The sequence below is a fragment of the Mus caroli genome, unplaced genomic scaffold (genome assembly GCF_978045245.1).
Source record: "Mus caroli unplaced genomic scaffold, Mus_caroli_1 scaffold_11, whole genome shotgun sequence".
Classification (NCBI taxonomy): Eukaryota; Metazoa; Chordata; class Mammalia; order Rodentia; family Muridae; genus Mus; species Mus caroli.
In genome coordinates, this window is record NW_028227266.1 from 43,697,390 (window position 1) to 43,718,562 (window position 21,173).

The window sequence follows — 21,173 nt, forward strand, 5'->3', positions numbered from 1 at the left end:
TTTGAAATCGGGGTCAGAAAGACGGCTCAGCTGGTGAAGGCACTCATGGCCAAGCCAAGGGCCTGGGTTCCCTTCCAAGATCCCAAACAATAGACAGAGAAAACCAACCCCCACAAGATGTCCTCCAACCTCCATACTTACAAGTGCTGTGGTATGCACACACCCACAAGCATAAGTAAATAGAGAGGTGGATAGATAGATATAAATACATAAATAAATACAATTAAAATTAATTGATAAAAGTACTTGAAAAAATCAATCAACAAGGGGGCTGGTGAGATGGCTCAGTGGGTAAGAGCACCCGACTGCTCTTCCAAAGGTCCAGAGTTCAAATCCCAGCAACCACATGGTGGCTCACAACCATCCGTAACGAGATCTGGCGCCCCCTTCTGGAGTGTCTGAAGACAGCTACAGTGTATTTACATATAATAAATAAATAAATCTTAAAAAAAAAAAAAAAATCAATCAACAAATTTGATTCTCAGAAAAGACTGAAAAAGAGAGCCAGATCATGATCTCGTCAGCAGATGCAGACAAGCCCTGGATCAAAGCCATCCACCCCTTCCTTCTCCAAGGCTCAGCCAGTCACCAAAGGAATCTCCCTGACGAAAGTTGTTTACAGGAAGCCCACAGCCAACAGCTACCTGATACAGTAAAGACATCTGCTGTCACATCTACTTAACTGGTGCCGAAGGCTCTGGTCAGTAGGCAGCCAGATTACAAAGGAAGAGGCAAGACTACCTTTATTGCTAGGAGTCAGAATCACTTCTGTAGAAAATGCTATAGAATCTCAAAATAAGCAAATAAATAAATAAATAAGCAAGCTACTAGGCCTGACATCATTGATTTTAGCGAGATTGTACAGTGCAAGATCAATATACAGAAACCAATTTTACTTCTCTATAAAAGCAACAGACAATTGGAGACTGGAAATACAGCACTTCCAGAAGCATCAAATATGAACTACTTAGGGGAAAATCTGATAAAGGGAGTCAAGCCATGTACACAAAAGCTATTAAACATTTCTTAGTGATATTAAAGGAAACCTTAATAAGCGGAAACAGACATTGTTCACTGGCTGGAAGATTCAATATCGTTTAAGATACCTATTCCCCCGAAATTGATTTATGTGCAGCCCCAATCCAAATAGTAAAGTGACAAGAAAGTGTTTAAATTCACAAGGAAATGCAAAGCGCTTAGAATGAGCCTTTGAAGATGGGAACAAGGGGCTGGAGAGGCGGCTCAGCACCGTGAGCACTGGCCCCTCTTCAGAGGACCCAGGTTCAATTCCCAGCAACCACATGGTGGCTAACATCCATCTGTAACTCTAGTTCCCAGGGATCCAAGTCCCTCTTCTGGCTCCTCAGGCACCAAGTACACATGTGGTATACAGACATAGGTGCGTGCAAAGTATCCATAAACATTAATAACTAAAAATGTTAAGAAGAAGAAGAAAAAAATTAAAACAAGATTGGAACACCTACCCTGAAAGATTTCAAGACTTATAAACAGAACTGTGTGCTCGAGAGATAAAGGCATAAAACATATGATGACATCAGTGACAGGGAGCAGGGAATACAAAAACTGATTTTGTGTTTTAATATCTATGGGTGTTTTGTCGTTTGTACGTTGTGCTCTGGTGCCCTTAGAGGCCAGAGGAAACAAAGAATCCCCTGGAAATAGAGTTACAGACCATTGTGAGCCACCACATGGGTGCTGGGAATCAAACCTGGGTCCTCTGGAAGAACAGCCAAGTGCTTTTAACCACCTAGCCATCTCTCTAAGCCCCAAAACAGAAAACAGACTCCCTTATGCAAAGTGAGTCTCAAAAACATCTACATGTTCTTTAGTATAAGAGGTTTTTTATTTGTTTGGTTTGGTTTTTTTCTTTTTTCTTTTTTTTTTTAAAGAATGTGGTTGTACTGGCTATTTTTGTGTCAACTTGACACAGCTGGAGTTATCACAGAGAAAGGAGCTTCAGTTGAGGAAATGCCTCCATGAGATCCAACTGTAAGGCATTTTCTCAATTAGTGATCAAGGGGGAAAGGCCCCTTGTGGGTGGGACCATCCCTGGGCTGGTAGTCTTGGGTTCTATAAGAGAGCAGGCTGAGCAAGCCAGGGGAGGCAAGCCAGTAAAGAACATCCCTCCATGGCCTCTGCATCAGCTTCTGCTCCCTGACCTGTCTGAGTTCCAGTCCTGACTTCCTTTGGTGATGAACAGCAGCATGGAAGTGTAAGCCGAATAAACCCTTTCCTCCCCAACTTGCTTCTTGGTCATGATGTTTGTGCAGGAATAGAAACCCTGACTAAGACAGTGGTACACTTGAAGTTGGGGGACACAGTTCAGTTATAGAGTGCTTGAGTAGCATGCACAAGGCTCTGTGTTCCAGCCTCATTCACACACACACACACACACACACACACACACACACAAAATGTGGTATGTCTAGCATAGAGAAGTACACAACTGATAAAATAAAAGGTAAGGTAGTGTGACTAGCAGTTAGTTTTTAACATCAACTTGCTACAACCTAGAGTCTCCCAGGGATACTGTCTTGACTGAGAGATTTTTCTAGATCTGGTTGGGTGATGGGCATGTTTGGAGGAGATTGCATTGTTAACTGACTCCATCCATTGTGGGTAGCATTACTTGCTGATTTGGGGCCTGAGGCTGTATAAGAGTAAAAGCAGATCACAGTAAAGCATGCCTTTAATCCCAGCACCCTGGAGACAGAGGCCATAAATTCAAGGACAGTCTGGTGCGCACAGGGAGTTCTAAACTAGCCACAGTTACAAATTGAAACCCTGTCTCAAAAAAAAAACAAAAAAAAAACAAAGCGAGAGGATGGCTGGGTAGCAAACCACGCAGATACATCCATTTCTCTGTGCTTGACTATGGATATGATGTGACCAGCAGTCTCAAGTTCTTGCCCCTAGACAACACAGTGGAGACAAATTGTAACCTAGAATTGTAAGCTAAAATAACTCCCTCCTCCCCTAAGTTGCTTTTGCTTAAGGTATTTTATCACAGCAACTGAAATGGTTATAGGCAGATAAATCACGAGTAATGGCAAACGCCCATAACCCCCACATTCAGGAGGAGGAAGGAGGATCACAAGTTCACAGCCAGCCCAGGCTACATCTTACAACCCTGTCTTAAAACCAATAAACAAGCCGTGCGTGGTGGTTCACATCTATAATCCCAGCACGTGTAATAGGATCAGGAGTTCTGGGTCAGCCTGGCTACAATATGAGGTGAAGGCCAATCAGAGACCTGTGAGACCTCATCTCAGAAGAAAGAAAGAAAGAAAGAAAGAAAGAAAGAAAGAAAGAAAGAAAGAAAGAAAGAAAGAGAGAGAGATAGATTATACCTGTAATCCAAGAACTCAGAAGTCTGAGGCAGAAGGATCACAAGTTTAAGGCCACCCTGGGTTATATAACAAGACTCTATCTCAAAAGAAAAAAGAGAGACATACACATTATACTGACATAGAACAGTGCACATAATGATATAATGTAACAGTTATGATTAAAATAAGCCCACAAATAGGGTGTGTGTGTGTGTGTGTGTGTGTTAAAAGTTCTAGATGGAATTTACCAAGTGACAATAATTATACTTGGGAAAGAAAATAGGGTAAAAGATGATATTTACAAATAACTGTTTTTAAAGATTATTTATCTTATGTATGTAAGTACACTGTCACTGTCTTCAGACACACCAGAAGAGGGCATCAGATCCCACTACAGATGGTTGTGAGCCACCATGTGGTTGCTGGGAATTGAACTCGGGACCTCTGGAAGAGCAGTCAGTGCTCTTAACCTCTGAGCCATCTCTGCAGCCCTACAAATAACTTTTAATGACTTACTTTATTTCAGAAAATGAAAAATAGTTCATGTCCTCCCTATAGGACAGGAGAGTGTCAGCTACACTCGCAGGTACAAAAAGGCAGCTGGCACAAGGCCTGGCACACAGCTGGCCCTAGACCAGCCAGTCCGCCCTCTCTGCCACCCCCACATCATAAAGGGCACTGGCACAAAACAGAAAGCACTATCTTCCAAACACAAGCTTGAGTCTCAGCACCAGGAATACTGTCGGAAGTGCTAACAGATTTCCTAGAAAAAGATGTGAAACTGGAGCTGGTCCAAGGAGAGGCAGCCAAAAGACCAACAGAACAAGGAGCCTGTCGAGTGCGGGAAGCTGAAAAGAGTCTGTGCCTTCAGTTGAGGAGAGTAAGGAGGGTAGGCGCAGCCATTTTGAAGTTCAGTCAACCCGGTAAATGGCGTGAGTAAGAAAGGGGCAATTACCTAGGCCACCAAATGCACCTTCCCAGCTGAGACAGGACCCCTAGGACACCCAAAGGTCTCAGCTTGGGGAGGACAACCTGGAGAAGGCTTCACACCTTTGATGAGGGAGGAGGTGAGGAGAGGACAGAGCAGACACTGAACAATGTCCCTGAGTGGAATGACACTGTCCTCATGAGCAGGGAGGTGACTGCGGTGACTATGACTTATTTCAGCCCCCCCTACTCTACCCCTTGCCCCCGGGCACTGTTTTCCCACTGTAAACCTCTGCTTCCAGGAGATAACCTGAATGAGCTCTCTCACAATCCAGATAGCTTTAAGGGAATTTTTAAAATACTAACAAGCACATGAACAGGAAGTCAGGCAAGAACAGGTTATACAAGCGGAGGGGCTCAGTGGGTAAAATGCATAAGCCTGGCAGCCTGAGATCAGGGCCTGGAACCCAGGGAAAGGTAGAAAGAATGGACTAACTCTACAAAGCTGTCCTCTAATGTCCTCACTATGGCACAGGTACCCGTGCAGACACATACACACAATAATGATTTAAAGAATGACTACACCAAATCACTACACAAATGATTTAAAGAATCACTACACCACACTATACAACAATACACTACACTACACAAACTTGAGGACGGCAGAACCAAAGATGACTGCCAAGGAAGAAATCTTTTCCCAAACCTGTGTGGCCTCACTACAAACTCCTTTGGCCTCAGCATCTTTTAGATGTATTGAGGAGATACAGCCGTCCCTTTTTCTGTTACACATGTGTGCACACACTTGTGTCTGAGTGCACATTCTCACATGTGTACTGATAGGCATGTGTGCACACGCATATGGTAGCCAGAGGACAAATGCAGGTTTTGTTGCAAATGCAGAGCCATCTATATTGTTTTGGAGACAGAGTCTCTCGCTGGCCCAGAGCTCACCACGTAGGCTAGACTAGCTGGTTCGCAAGCCGCATGGATGTGCCTGTCCGCTTCCCTATGCTGAAATGACAAGCGAGGGCCACCAAGCCTGGCTTTTTAAAAGTGCATGAGATCTAGGGACCAAGCTCAGGACCTCATGTGTGCAAAGCAAGCACTTTACGGACTGAGTCATCTCCTCACACCCAGGCAATGGTCGCTTTTAACCTTCTACCAGTGTGCAAGGACCAACAAAGATTCCTTCTTGGTGTGAGAGGACTGAGTCTGGGAAGCAGCTCTGGGGTACATTCGGATCCTAACCCAGAGCCCTTCAAGCCAGCCTGCTCAGTCCTGAAGCAAGAGGTAACCTGCAGAGAAACAGCAGTTTTGCCCCTGAGCATTGAAATTTATCTCCAGGGCATGGGGAAATGGCTCAAATAAAGTGCCTGTCATGCAAACATTAAAAAAAGAAAGAAAGAAAGAAAGAAAAGAGGCAGAGGACTGGAGAGATGGCCCAGTGGTTAAAATTGTGTACCTGCTTTGGCAGAGGACCTGATTTCAGTTCCCAGCATCCATATCAGGCAGCTCACAACCTACTGTAACCCCAGCTCCGGAGGATCCAGTGCTCTCTTCTGGCCTCTATGGGCAACTACACTCACATGCACATACCCCCCAACATACACACACACACACACACACACACACACACACACTTAATGTCTTAGTTTACGGTTCCTATTGCTAGGATGAAACACCAAGACCAAATGCAACATGGGAAGGAAAGGGTTTATTTACTTGGCTTACAGATCCCAAGTCACAGTCCACTGAAGAAAGCTAAGGCAGGAACTCGAGCACGACAGGAACCTGGAGGCAGGAGCTGATTCAGAGGCCGTGGAGAAGTACGGTTTACTAGCTTGCTCAGCCTGCTATAAGAAAATAAAGCCCTGGACCGCCATTGTGGGGTGGTATCCCCCTCAATGGGCTGGGCCCTCCTCCATCCATCACTAATTAAGAAAGTGCCCCCACAGGTTTACCTACAGCCCTATCTGATGGAGGCATCATCTCCACTGAGCTTCCTCCGTCTTGGATAACTCTAGCTATGTCAGGTTAACATAAAACTAGCCAGCACGATTAAAAACAAATCTAAAAACAGAAACAAAAACAAAGGGGATGCTGGAGAGATGGCTCAGCAGTTAAAAGCACTTGCTGTTCTTGCAGAAGACTGGGGTTTATTTCCCAACATCTACATGGTAGCTCACAACAGTCTCTAACCACAATCCCAAGGAATCTAATGACTTCTTCTGGCTTCTGTGGGCACCAAGCACATACATGGTGCACACACATATATGTAGAGAAACATTCATACACTTAAAAACAAAATAAGACGTGCATATCTGATCTATACACACATGTATACACACACACACACACACACACACACACACACCTACATTCCAGAGTCAGGTCCTTCTGACAGGCCAGGTTACTGAGCCACTGCAATGACTTACCATGGTTTCCAGCCCTTGGGCAATGGAGCCTCAATACCCTCTCTCGCCAGCCACATCAGTTCTGGTTCCTTGATAGGGTCAATACCAATCACTCTGGCAAAGTCAAGGATTTCTGCAAGAGAGAAGGAGGGAAAAGGAGGAGGGTGGAAGGGGTAAGAGAGAGAAGGATGGGGAGGGGTGGGAAGAAGCAAAATTTAGACAGTTCTATTCTGAACTGCTTTAATCTCCAAGTTTTCCTCAGTGATAAAATATAACATCTCTAAATATAAATAATAAACATATAGAACTAAAGCTGGGTGCGTTGGTGCACATCCAGAATCCCAGCACTTGGGAAGCAGAGGCAGGGGGATCAGGAGGTCAAGGTCACCCTCAACTCCCCACTGAGTTAGAGGCTGGCTGGGCTTCCTGAGGACCATCTCAAAAAGCTTGAACAAACAAACAAGCCAAACATACAGAACCAGTTTCCTTATATCCCAATTTATAAAGAGCCATCTGAATCAAACCAGGCTACCTCCAAACTCACACAAATATAATCTGAAGCCACAGTTAACAGACGGGGTGAAGAATGAAACCAAGACTTGACAGTGGGCAGGCCTCAGGAAGGACCCAAAGCCACAGCCGGAACCATCCAGGAACCAGCCAGGATGAGGGCAGCCTTACAGAAGATAAACTCCAGAGAGACTGACAGGAGCTGGGCCCCAGTGCACTTGGCCCTTAAGCCCCAAGCGAGTTCCATCAACTATAGATGACTGAGCTCTCTAAGGACCTTGCAAACACACAGAACATGAAAGGAGAGTGTGTGTTGTGACGGTGGCACGTACCACGTGTCACCTCAGCAAACAGAAGGCAGTGCCTGGTTCTCTGAGGGACAGGAAGGCACCCAGCTGAGAAAGCAGATGACACTCGGGTGGCCTCCTCCCCATCTAGTGAACCCCTCTTCCTAAAGGTAGTGCCTCTTACTCAATTGTAGTATATATTTTGGACTCTACTTCTGCTCTGCTCTCGAAATCAAACAGTTAGGAGAGCCCTTTGCCAGAGAGCTGGAAGACAGAAGAGACCTATGCACTATGCGATCTCATCTTTGGGGAAAAGGATAGGTGTCCCTGGTGGCCACAGGAATAAATACCCAGGCTTGAGTCTAATCCAGGCTAGAGAGGTCTGGCCAATATGTCATCTCCGTGGAGAACTGGAGGATGACACACTGGGGACTAGGAAATAACACTTTTTCTAAAGAACCAGCATATATTTAACTGACCAGGGAATGACTTATTGAATAGTTTCACCTTTTTTTAGTTCTTGGGGGGGAGGGTGTCTCACTTAGAATAAGCTCTACGAGGCTCAGGCGAGCCTTAAGCTTACAAACATCCTGCCTCAGTCTCCCAGGTGCTTATTAGAGGTGTATGCCACCAAGCACAGCTTCACAATGACCACCTCCAATGAACTTGTTACTCTGAGCCACGAAAACAGGAGAGAATATTCACTGTCGTAACAAGAGACAGACAGCAAAGAAGAAGACATAAACCCGCAGGCTGGAGAGATGGCTCACTGGCTCGGATCCTGGACTCCCCTTGCAGAAGACCAGAGTTCAGTTCTGAGCACCCATGTTGGATGACTCTCACCGCCACCTGTAACTCCAGCTCCAGAATGCCTGTGGCCTCTGCAGACACCTGCACTACGTGCACTCGAGAGTGCTCACACATACACACACACACACACTTATAAATAATTTAAAATAATTCTCTAAGAAAATATAAATACACACAAACAATTCTTGCTCTCAAAACTACAATGGAATGAATATCAAGATAGAGAGTTACACAGAGAAACCCTGTCTCAGAAAAAAAAAAAAAAAAAAAAGATGGAGGGTGCTCCTTCGGAGAGTATCACTATGGAAACCCTCTGGGCAACTGGGACGCTAAAGCAAAGAGCTGGAGCAATGAACCTGTGACAAGATACGGCTTAGTGCATCTGGGGATTGCCAGAAACCAACACAAGACCGCACAGCTCAACTGTCAAGATAGGAAAGCCACGTGACCAAGAACCTTGAAACCTCACCAAGGGCACTGAATATGTGGAAGGGCATTGGAGCCAGCCTGGAAAGGATCCATTTCTCCCTGTAAGACCACTACTATTAGATGGGACACAGACAATGCAGGAAAACGGAGCTAAGCAGGAAGCCGAGGCAGAGAAGGTAGTGTGGCTCAGACTAGGTGTTGGCACAAGAGTTTTTTTTTTGTTTTTTTGTTTTTTTTTTGAGACAGGGTTTCTCTGTATAGCCCTGGCTGTCCTGGAACTCACTCTGTAGACCAGGCTGGCCTTGAACTCAGAAATCCGCCTGCCTCTGCCTCCCCAGTGCTGGGATTAAAGGCGAGTGCCACCACGCCCGGCGGCACAAGAGTTTTTATAATACATCCCTAGAAAAACCTTGACGCAAACCAAGTGAGGTAGCTCGTGCCTGTACCCCCGATGCTCCAGGGGCTGAGGCCGGGGGATCACTGCCAGTCTCAGGCCAGCCTGACCTACATAGCAAGACCCTGTCTAAAAAATAAAAGTAAATAAATAAGTCCCAGCACTCAGGACACACAGGAGGCAGGAGGATCTCTGTGAGTTCAAGGCCAGCATGATCTGCATAGCAAGTTCCGGGGCAGCCAGGGGTGCAGAGTGAGAGGGAAATCAAGCATCCTTTCCCCAAAACTCTTGGGACCAGGCCTGTTAAAGGTTTCAGGTCCTTCCTGGGTTTGGCGTATTTGCATTAGAGTTTATGGGTCAAGAATCCCATCATCAAAATGGCTCATCTAAAAAGGCAGATTTGGGGCATTTTGCATCTTGGAAAAGGTGAGGGATACACATCTTGAATTCCAGAAACAAGGAAGCAATGCATGGTGGTCCACATCTGTAATCCCAGCACTTAGGAGATGGAGGCACGAGGAATCGGAGTTCGAGACCAACATGGGCCACACAGTGAGGCTGAAGCCAGCCAGGCTTAGGAGAAGAAAGGGAAGGAAGGAGAGAAGGAAGGGAAGAAAGAAGGAAGAAAAATAAAGAAAAGGAAAATGTATACATACACACACACAGCTTCGGGTACAGAGATTCCGCCTCAAAGGAAAAAAAAAATTAAGGAGACTTGAAGTCAGTTGTTAAGATGGCCCGTAAGCACATTTATTTGCAGCCAAGCCTAATGCTCGGAGTCCCATCCTAAAGCCCACATGGTAGAAAGAGAGAACTGACTACTGCAAGTTGTCCTCTGACCTTCACACACTTGCTGTACATACATATACATACATAGGATAAATAAATGTAAAAAAAAAAAAACAAAGAAAATCTGAAGTCATTCAAGGATAGCACAAAAAGACACCTGGACAGGGATATGACATTCTTGGAAGGAAGACACCACAAACATGACAGTCCCTTCTGAATCAATCCGATGCTCATCACGATACCCCCAGGCACCAAGAGTCCTCCCAAACACTGCCCTACCCAGAGCCTGACAGATAAGTCTAAAGTCGTGGGCCAATAAAACAAACAAGATGGCCGAGGAAATTGGAAAGACTGGGACAAGGGCTTCAGCCCTACTCCATATTAGAATCCGATGCACCTCGGTAATTCAGTGTGACACTGACACATGGCCGGACAGTCCAATGGGAGAAAGGAGACAGACCCAGACGCCCACAACAGTAGCTGGGCCAGTAGGGAGATGAGTTTACCCCATCGACAGTGTAGGAACGAAAATAAACTAGAATATGTGAGAAATCAGCTCTACTTTTGATGGGGCAGGCTTTTCTAACCGTGATACACACATAACTCAGAGGCCCGTCATCAACAGACTGACAACAGAAAGAGGACAAACCACAGACTACAGGAATAGCTCAGTGCTCAACTCCAGTTTGAGGGCATCAGGCCCCCTCTTCTGGTCTCAGTGGGCACCGGAGGCACACACAGTATGTACACAGACATAGGTGGAGGCTGGGCACACAGCTCAGTGGTACAGTTTAGCCTGAGTGTCTGGGTTCCATGTCTAATGCCAAAGAATGAACAATAAAAGCACAGCTGGTTGGTGACTCAAGTCTGTGATTCCCAGCACTTGAGAATCTGAAGCAGGAGGATTGCTATGAATTGGATCTCACAGAAGGAAGTGGGAGTCGGGGCAGCAAGATAGTTCAGAGGTAAAGGTGCTTGCCACCAATCCTGGAGGCCTGATCTAGTTCCTGCAATCCACACGGTGGAAGGAAGAGAGCCCAGGACTTCATGTAGGTGAAGCGAGCACTCTCACAAGCTGCCCTCCGACCTCCACACGAGCACTGCGGTGTGCACACCATGCTGCCCTCCAGTACACAGAGGTTTAGAAACTAACTGACAGGTAAAAAATAAAGAATATATACCGTTTTAAAACCTCTACATGGCAATGGGCAAACACACTTGGCTATTGGCAAATTGCAAGTTCTAAAGCGGGGTCCTGGCCTCCCCAGGGAGGGGCACCTGTTCTTATCCTTCTCTGCCAGGTCCACGAACCACCTGAGCGGGAGGCAGAACTTGTGCCCGGGTCCAGAACTCTTCAGAATGTCAAAGCAAATTTCAATCCACCAACCGCAAAGCACAGAGTGCTGGGCGGCCCAGCTGTACCCTTCACAGGACAGGGAACCACAGGGAACTCCCTGACAGGACCTGGCTCAGGGGGGCACCTTTGGGTTGCTCTTTGGTTTTTGTTGTTGTTGTTGTTGTTGTTGTTGTTGCTTAAGACAGGGCCTAGCAGCCGGGCGTGGTGGCGCACACCTTTAATCCCAGCACTCGGGAGGCAGAGGCAGGCGGATTTCTGAGTTCGAGGCCAGCCTGGTCTACAAAATGAGTGCCAGGACAGCCAGGGCTACACAGAGAAACCCTGTCTCGAAAAACCAAAAAAAAAAAAAAAAGACAGGGCCTAGCAGTATAGCACTGGCTGGCAGGGAACGTAGAGATCTGCCTCTGCCGCCCTCCCATGTGCTGGGGTTAAAGGGAAAGACATGAACCACCATATTCAGCTTGTGGTGGGGTTTAAAAAGAAAATAAATTCAAAGTTTCTAAAACAGAGAATAGAAAAAGTAACATAAATAAATAATGCTACTTTTTTTTCTTTTTTCCGTTTTAAGGAAGGCCTTAAACTCACACCCCAATGACTTCACATCCTCCCTTGCTGCCCCTCCTCCACCCACTACTGAGATTTACTGCCACGCTTGGATTATGAGACGCTCTCACTAACCCGGGGCTTCGTGCATGAGAAGCATGCACGCCACCTGCAGAGCCACAACCTTGGTATTTTTGTTGTTGCTATTGAGACTGTGTAGCTCAGCCTAGCCCCAAACTCATTCTGACCCTGGCCTTGAACTTGTAGCAGCAATCCTCCTGCCTCAGCCTCCTGAGTGCTGAAATTACAGGGAGTGTCAACATGCCAGCCAGCCTTAGCTTAGTTCTGAAGAAACTGGATTTACACGCCATATTTCACAACATCCCCTATACTCCTATCTCATTTAAAACCAATCTGATCTCCAGTGTCAGCAAACATTTTCTATAAAGTTGGTCCGATAGTAACTCTTGCAGGCCTTGAAGGTTGTAAATCTATTACAGTTATTTGACACTGCTATCAAAGGATGAAGACTGCCAATGATGACGCAGAAATAAACACGGCTGTCTTCCAATAAAATTTTTTATTGACAAGAAGAGGCAAGCTGCCAACTTGGGCCCAAAGGCTATAGTTTGCCAACCTCTGATCTAACCCAAATATATTGAGCAGCCCTGTGCATGGACCAACTCTATACTGGCAGAACCAAAGCAAACCAGGGGGGCTGGGCTTAGTGGCTAAGCGCACTGGCTGCTCTTAAGAACCCCAGGTTCAATTCCCAGCACGTGGCTCACAAGCATCTGTGAGTCCAGTTCCAGGGGATATGATGCCCCCTCTCGGCCTCCTCGGGCACTGCATGTATGTGGTTTACAGGTATGCATGCAGGCAAAACACCCAAACACATAAAACAATTTTTGAAACTGTGTTTAAATAATCAATTACAATGTCTGTGCTCAGAGAACGATTCCAACCCTCCACAAGTTTCTTACCTTGCTCACTGGGAACGTAGGTCTCATCAGAATCTTCCTCCAGGACCAGCTGGTCACCTAAGAGGATGGGCCGTCGAGCCATGGTTCAGCCTAACGTAACTATCTTGATCCCAGAGACCCTATCCAAAGAGAAAATTCAGTGAGCTGGCCGGGAAGGGAGAGCTGAGTTGGGTCACAGAGCATCGGGGTCACACCAGATGCTGCACAGCAGCGTGGCTGAGGTCCCTGCCTGTAGCTCAGAGCTTCACAGGCTCTGTGCCTGGGTAATGCCCTGTCATGCCCCTGCCCAAAGTTACAGAACACACACTGCACCACAAGACATCTTGAAGCCTAGCTCTCTAAAGTGTTTAAACTTGAGGACTAGAGAGATAGTTCCATGGTTAGAAGCACTGGCTACTGTTCCAGAGGATCTGGGTTCAATTCTCCAACACCCACAAGGTGGCTCACAACCTTCTGTAATTCTAGTTCCAGGGAATCCGATTCCATCTTCTGGCCTCTGTCTGTATCAGGGACACACATGGTGCACATACACAGATGCAGGCAAAAACATAAAATAAGTAAACCTCTAAATAGTTCAACTTTGTATCCCTCCCCAAACAGGAGAATATCCCAAACCTGTAGCACACCTACGCCAGAAAACCCCAGTGACACCAAAAACACAGAACCTTGGGTGTCAGCACAGCCTAGGGCACAGTGAGGCAGCCACAGTCAACGGTGCCCCCCTTCCCCAGCATGCAATTCAGGGCCAGGAGTCAGTGTGCTGTCAGCACCTGCCCTGAGAGCCCTAAGAAAAGAAGACCACTGAAGACTGAGAAGAGCTGAGAGCTTTGGAAAGAGAAATCTACACAGGGTGGCATTTTATTTAAGACAGAAACTCTGGTAAGACCGGCATGGCCAAATTGGAGAAATACGAAAATGGTGTCAGGTAAAGCACCTGAGAAGGCTTCCATCCCAGTGAAAGTTAATGAGGACCTAAACCAGGCCGAAGAAGCCGAGGTGGGAAGGGGACAGAGATACGGAGCTATTAGGCTTAATGAGAGCATGGGGGTGGGGAGGAGAGGGAAGAGAGGGGATCCAGATGGACTGGACAGTGTCCCTCCAAAACACTTGATGATCTGACTTAATAAGAAGTAAGGTCTTAAAAAAAAAAAAAAAAGCCGGGCGTGGTGGCGCACGCCTTTAATCCCAGCACTCGGGAGGCAGAGGCAGGCGGATTTCTGAGTTCGAGGCCAGCCTGGTATACAAAGTGAGTGCCAGGACAGCCAGGGCTATACAGAGAAACCCTGTCTCGAAAAACCAAAAAAAAAAAAAAGAAGAAGAAGAAGTAGTAGTAGTAGTAGTAGTAGTAAGGTCTTTAAGACAGAGTCAATATTAAGTGAGGTCATTGGGGTGGGGTCCTGACCTGACCCAAGCAAAGGAACAGAAATCTGCGTTCTCACTCCATCCAATGAAGACAAAGGATGGTAGGCACGTGCAAGGCGGGAACTAGAAAGGACCTGATCTGTGTGTTATTTTATTTGCTAGTTTGCAGTGCTGGTGATCCCCATGTGATGCTGGGACTGTCCCTCTTTTCCTGCCCCTAGTCTCACCTCCAGCTCTGGACCCTGGGGGTTCTATTAACCTTCCCCACAGCAGCTCCCACGCTGGAACCTAATCAAACAAACAAACAGGCTATCACAGCCCTTTCCACCTGAGTGGGCCACCTGAGGAGTGACCAGCACAGCAGGTCCTGGCCTCTCCTGTCCACTTGAGCACCTCTGACTATTCCAGGTGGTCCAAAGAGCAGGCAATGTTCCTCTCAGCAAGAAGAGCCCACACACACACACACACACACACACACACACACACACACACACACACCTACTGCCCATCATAAAGGCCAAGCCTGACCAGGCCTGCAGCAGAGCGTTCAGTAATGGCTGAGGCTGGTGACCGGGACCCTAACCCAGATCCACACAGATGGACCTCTGAGAAGCAACAGGGAACCTATCAAGACCTGTTCCTGTGGCCTTCTGTGATCATGACACTCAGACCACCTTCAGTCCGGACACCAGACCTCCCAGAAAACCAAACTCTGCCCCTCTCATTCCCACCATGCCCCTCCAAGTAAGAAAAGTTTAAAAAAGAAGAAAGAAAGAATTCCCTGTGATATCTAAGCTGAGAGAGGATGTCCCCCTCTCAGAAGTCAGACCTCCGTCCAGACACCACATCTATGCCTCTACTCTCGGTCAGAGACTGAGAAGGCCTGACTGCCACTCACTCTGGAAATCAGTTGGGGGGAGGGGGAGAAGGACAGAAACCAGGACATAGACCTGGTCACCTGAGTCCTTAATCCTCTTACTTAGAGAGAAGAGGGGAGGAGACAAGGAAAGGCTACAGACAAGAGGACTGACCCAAACAGGAACTAGCACTTATCAAACGTTGACCTCTTCACGCAACCAGAGAAACTGCATTTGAGAGGTGTAGCCTGTGCCCACATCCCATCTGCAGAAACCAACAGCCAGGAACAACTGCTATCCTCGTAGGAAAACAACAAACAAGCCTCAAGTGCTGTTTAGTTTCTGTCAACGTGACACAAACCAGGGTCACCTGGGAAGAAGGAACCTCAATTGAGGAGCTGCCTCCATTGGACTGGCTTGTGTGGAGGCACGTGCCTCTAATACCAGCAATAGGGAGGCAGAGGCAGGTGGAGTCTGTTCTATATAGTGCATTTCTGTTACAGGATAGCCATAGAGGGACCCCCATCTCAAAAAACTAAAACAAAATAAGGGCCAGGTTTGGTGGTGCATGCCTTTAATCTCAGCACTCGAGAAGCAGAAACAGGCAGATCTCTGTGAGTTCAAGGCCAGCCTGAACGACAAAGGGAATCCAGGACAAGCAGGGCTCTGTTGCACAGAGAAACCCTGACTCAAAAATAAGCAAGCAAACAAAAATAACAGTAGCTGGGCAAGCCACAAAGAGTGAGCCAGTAAAACAAGCAGCATCCTTCCTCCATCCCTGCCTCTTCCTCTGTGGTTCCTGCCTCTTCCTCCACCCCTCCCTCTTCCTGTGTGGTCCCTGCCTCTTCCTCCATCCACCCCTGCCTCTTCCTCCATGGTCCCTGCCTCTTCCTCCATCCACCCCTGCCTCTTCCTCCACCCCTGCCTCTTACTCCATCCCTGCCTCTTCCTCTGTGGTTCCTGCCTCTTCCTCCACCCCTCCCTCTTCCTGTGTGGTCCCTGCCTCTTCCTCCATCCACCCCTGCCTCTTCCTCCATGGTCCCTGCCTCTTCCTCCATCCACCCCTGCCTCTTCCTCCACCCCTGCCTCTTACTCCATCCCTGCCTCTTCCTCCATCCCTGCCTCTTCCTCTACCCCTGCCTCTTCCTCCATGGTCCCTGCCTCTTCCTCCATGGTCCCTGCCTCTTCCTATCCCTTCCCTTCATGATGGACTATAAGATGAAATAAACCCTTTTCTCTCCAAGCTGCTTTGGTCATGGTGTTTTTAACAGCAATAGGAAACAAACCAGGATGCCTGACTGTTAACAAAAACCTACCGGCCAGGAAGTAGGTGGAAAATCTGAATTCATAGATTTTTCAAAATTTCAGACAAATCTTCTGCCAAGAAAACAAAATAAATTAGGGTTGGGCTATACCATGCCTTTCCTCGCTTCAGGGACAAGGTGGCAAGAAGAGGCCATGAGGGTAAAGAGATGCAAGGCAGAAGTGCACAGTCAGAACTCACACTTCACCAACAGCTCATAGAGGCCACTCGTGATCAAGTTGCCCTCTGGGCACTAGATGTGCAATAGTGATTGAGCAGATTCAGTCGTGACTCCCCTGTACAACTACGGCTTAGCCAGACAGTCCCAGGTAAGAGTATCAGTGCTAAACTAGGTATGGAGACACAAGCACGACCAGCATCTTCCTCCACCCCTGCCTCTTCTTCCATGGTCCCAAGTTCAAACAGAATCCCAAGTTCACGGGAATCCTCAACTACAGGTGTTCAGGCCAGCCAAGGCTATATAAGGACCTGTCTCACAAAAACAAAACAAAACAAAACAAACAAAAAAAAAACCCCACCACCACCACAACAACAACCACAAGAACAAAACAAAAAAGAAGAAAAGAAAAGAGAAAAAGAGCAAAGGATGGGGGTGGGGGAACTAGCAAGACAGGTAGCAACCAAGCCTAGCAACCTGAATTCCATCCCGAATCCCCAAGACCTACATGGTGGAAGGAAAGGACTATGTCCTCAAGTTGTCTTCTGACCTATACACCCGGGGGGGGGGGGGGTCGAGGGAGAGACAGAAACAGAGAAGAAAACATAAGGGTATCATTTCGTAAGGAGTAAGATCTGGGACCGATGGCGGGTACCTATGCTGAGACCTGGAGGATGAACAGGTATTTACTGACAGAGAAGGAAGTGCGTTCTAACAACAGAAGCAGCAGCACGTGCAAAGGCCCTGCAGCAGGAGACACCAGCAATCAGAAAAGTACCGGAAATGTTGCTGAAAAGAAAGGAAAAAAACCAAAGCCATGCTGCAGATTCGGCCTTTGTCATACAGAGCTGCAAGTTCAAAAGCGCTTTTCCCACACAGGCTGAAACGGAAGCCAGAGTGGAAGGAGGGAAATCAGAGTGTCTGGGGCTGCAAAGATGGCTCAAGGTAAGGGCGCCTGGTGCCCTTCCAGGGAACCTAAGTTCCGTACCCAGCACCCAGGTTAGATTCTGTGGGGTGCAGCTCACCTGTAACTCCAGCCCCAGGGATCCCCTTACCTTTATGTCTCCAGCACTGAGACCACAAGCAGGAACGACAATACCTGGCTTTTTTTTTTTTTTTTACAAGGGACTTAACTCGGGTTCTCACGCTTAGAGAGAAAAAAAAAAAAAAAACTTTACCAACTGAGCTATCTCACCGGCCCCTAAAGCAAGGACATTTAAAGCAGAAGGAACGCCATGAACCGAGGCAAAGCGGCTTGATGGGACAGAGTGACTACTAGGTCCTGCCTAGCATGTGCAAAGCCCTGAGTTCAATCCCTAATACTGCAAAACAACAACTCCATATGTGAGAGTGTGTGTGTGTGTGTGTGTGTCTGTGTACGTGTGTGTGTGAGTATGTGTGTGTATCTGTGTATATGTGAGTATGTGTGTGTGTGTCTGTGTACGTGTGTGTGTGAGTATGTGTGTGTATCTGTGTATATGTGAGTATGTGAGTGTGTGTGTGTGTGTGTGTGTGTAGGAAGGGATGAGGGGGAGGGGAGGGGGGAGCACAAGCACAGCAAATGTGCTTGATGGGGTAAGGATTAACTATAACAACAAAAACTTGGACTAACCGCACACTTCCCCGAACACTTGTATGCGGCAGGACTGTACCAAGGGCTTTATTCGCCTCCATCCCACCCCAGCCTCTCAGCTAGAGGTTTACTATCCCCACTTATCAAATACAGAGACTGCTTGAATGAAGGGCAAGGAGCAGCGAGTACGGGCTTGCCAGGGCTGAAGCTGTATGCAGGACTTTATAAGGGGCGGCCATGGGAATTTCATAAAGAAAGTTGGAGGGGTGAGAGTTACCGTTCGGAAAGGTGACTGACAGCTGCACAAGAACCAATCAGAAAGGGGGCAAAATCAGAGGCAGTTATTCTGAAGGCGCAGCCAAGAAATTATGAACCAAGCCAGTGGCTAACCTGAATGAAAAGCGGCTAATCCTGAGGGCAGGAGAATAGCAGGGTCTCGCAGCTAGGTGAAGGAAGAGATGAGAGAAAGCGGAGAGGATTTCAGCCAGTCCACTGTGATTTTTGGCCAAGAAGCCGACTGCCTAGAATCTGAGGCATGCCAGATGACTACTGCAGACAGCAGAATGAATTCTCAGCATAGAGTGGGCTAAGTGACTGAGGAAGTTCTTCATTGAGACAGGAAACATGGGAGACATTGATAGAAGGTCCGGGGGGGGGGGGGGGGGGTTGGAAACGATCCGCAAGCACATCTAAGCTCCAGAAAGGTATCTGGCTAGGCAGCAAGTACTTCCCAGAGCAACCGGTAACTGGAGGCTCTAGTCGCAATCCAGAGATGGAGTGTGGAGAGAAGCATGCAGGGGCCTGCAGAGGGCTGAGCTGGCAGACGCGCGAGGGCGAGTCACCGAGGCCAAGAAGAGGGCAGCGGTTCCGGGCGGAGATTCCTGAATCAGTGCAAAGAAAACCCCAAACCTCCTCTCTTGCCCAGCTGGCCGAAAGATGCTATGCGCTTGGCTGAACTTGAGATAGCCCAGGAATGGGCTGGGCGATGGCGGTAGGGTGTAGATTCAGGAGAGGCTAGAAAGACAGGCCCGGCACGCCGGAGGGCTCTCCTCTCCCAGCTCAGTTCCCGCGCAGCAACACCTCACAACGCTTCAGCTCCTTGCAAACTCCTGCCACGCCACCAAGCCTGGCTCCGAGATCTCACCTGTCCCCGATCCGGGGGTTTCCGGGACGATGGCTCTGCGCCTCCTCCCCAGCACCACCCCGGCCCCCCCACCTTCCAGGGACGCCGGGGTGTCCGGCTCCCCGCTTCCAGGGACGCCGGGGTGTTGCCCTGCAGCGACCAACAACCACTTCCGGAAAGGCACTGGCCTAGCAACTGAGAGGCCCGCCTCTACCAAGAGCCAATAGGTCGCTGACTGAGAACTTTGGCGTTGGATTGGTTGAAGTTCCCCACGAGGCTTTGCCCGTTGCATCCTGAAAGTTGTAGTTCAAAATAGTGAATAAGCACAACCCCACTCCCACCACAAAGAGGTTAAAAGAGAGACCTGAAGGTAGATAAGAGAATTTCTCCCGCGGACGAAAGGAAGCATTCATAATATTAATAGTAATCTACTATTACTATTAATTAAGCAAAATTAACAATCATTTATAGACCATCATTTTGTAAAGGTCGAGTAAAATCACGCGAACAACAGTGATTATCAATGGTCAACCTATTGATTGGGCCCTTAATAAAAGAACTATGAAGGGGTTGGAGAGATGATTCGGTTTCAAGAGAGCTGCCTACTAACTTTTTCCTTTTAATGTATTATACGTGAACCGGGATTTGATAACACAAGCCCTTAATGCCACCACTTGGGGCACAAAGCAGTCAGATCTCTGTGCGTTTGAGACTAGCCTGGTCTATATAGTGAGTTTCAAGCCAGCTGGGACTACACAGTGAGACCCTGTCTCAAAAAAATTTTTAAAAGGTGTATGGATGTTTTGTCTACATTATACCTGATAGTCATGGAGGCCAGGAGAGGGCACTGCATTCCCTTGAAACTGGAGTTGTAAGCAGTTGTGCGCCACCTTGTGGGTGCTAGAAATCAAACCTAGGTCGTCTGCAAGAACAACAGTTAGTGCTCTCAACGGCTGAACCATCATCTCTCCCACTCTACTGTTGTAAATTTAAAACCGAGTCCCGCGCCGCTAGAGTCTAAGCCGACAAGGAGAAATTGCGAGTGTTGTTACTAGGGATCTCAAACCAGATATCAGGATGTGTTTCTCATGTTTAACGTCAAATCTTTCTGCAATTCCTTTATTCTCACCACAGATGGAGAAAAAAAAAATCACTGCTCCTCATCATCATCACAATCTTTAAAAGTGTCGCCAAGGGGCCACTGGACCAGACATAGAAGAGATGCCATATCATGACCACAGACATAACTAAACACTGCCCATAGCTTCCTACACACAAGACTTGCCATCTGAGGCTGTAGAGCCAGCTCAGCGGCTGCCAACACCTGCTGCTCTGCCGGAGGGCCAGAGTCTGATTCTCAGCACCCACGTGGCAGCTCACAAGCAGCAGAAACTCTAGTTCCAGAGGATCCAACACCTCTTCTGGCTTCCACCCACACCAGGCAAACACATGTGAACACAGACATGTGGTACACAGACATACCTGCAGGCTAAACACTCAAACACATAAAAGAATAAAATATGTTTTGAAAAAGGCAGCTAGATAGTGGTGACTGAACCACACTGAACCCCAATGCCTTAATTCCAAACACCCAGAAGGCAGAGACAGTCATATATTTGTGGGTTCAAGGCCAGCCAGGTCTACAAAATAAGTTCCAGGACTGTCAGGCTGTTACACAGAATAACCCTGTCAGGAAAAAGTCAAAAATAAGGAGGAGGAGGAGGAAGAAGAAGAATGATAGAGACAAGCAGATTTCTATGAATTCTAGACTGGCCAGGTCTACATATCTAGTTCCAGGACTGTATAGTGAGCTGCTGCCTCAATAAAGAAAGAGAGAGCTGGGCAGTGGTGGCTCATACCTTTAATCCCAGCACTTGGGAGGCAGAGGCAGGTGGATTTCTGAGTTCAAGGCCAGCCTGGTCTACAGAATGAGTTCCAGGACAGCCAGAGCTATATAGAGAAACTATGCCTCAATAAA

At 47.5% G+C, this 21,173-nt stretch overlaps 1 protein-coding gene across 10 annotated transcripts in view; it reads right to left on the minus strand.

The window, feature by feature from the left end:
* The window catches only part of Cep164 (centrosomal protein 164), a 65,104-nt gene extending 44,980 nt beyond the window's left edge, over nucleotides 1-20,124 (minus strand). For 8 of the 10 annotated variants that reach the window (XM_085844608.1, XM_085844609.1, XM_085844610.1 and 5 more), the window contains exons 1-3: nucleotides 19,217-19,360; nucleotides 12,800-12,918; nucleotides 6,719-6,830 (exon numbers count right to left, since the gene is read on the minus strand). In XM_085844608.1, coding sequence (XP_085700734.1) covers nucleotides 6,719-6,830; nucleotides 12,800-12,881 — 194 coding nt within the window. In that variant the 5' untranslated portion in view covers nucleotides 12,882-12,918; nucleotides 19,217-19,360. Of the gene's footprint in view, nucleotides 1-6,718; nucleotides 6,831-12,799; nucleotides 12,919-18,462; nucleotides 18,634-19,216; nucleotides 19,361-20,013 lie in introns of those variants that run through there. The other 2 variants (XM_085844603.1, XM_085844602.1) reach the window with 2 other exon arrangements.
* Nucleotides 20,125-21,173: the final 1,049 nt, after the last annotated feature.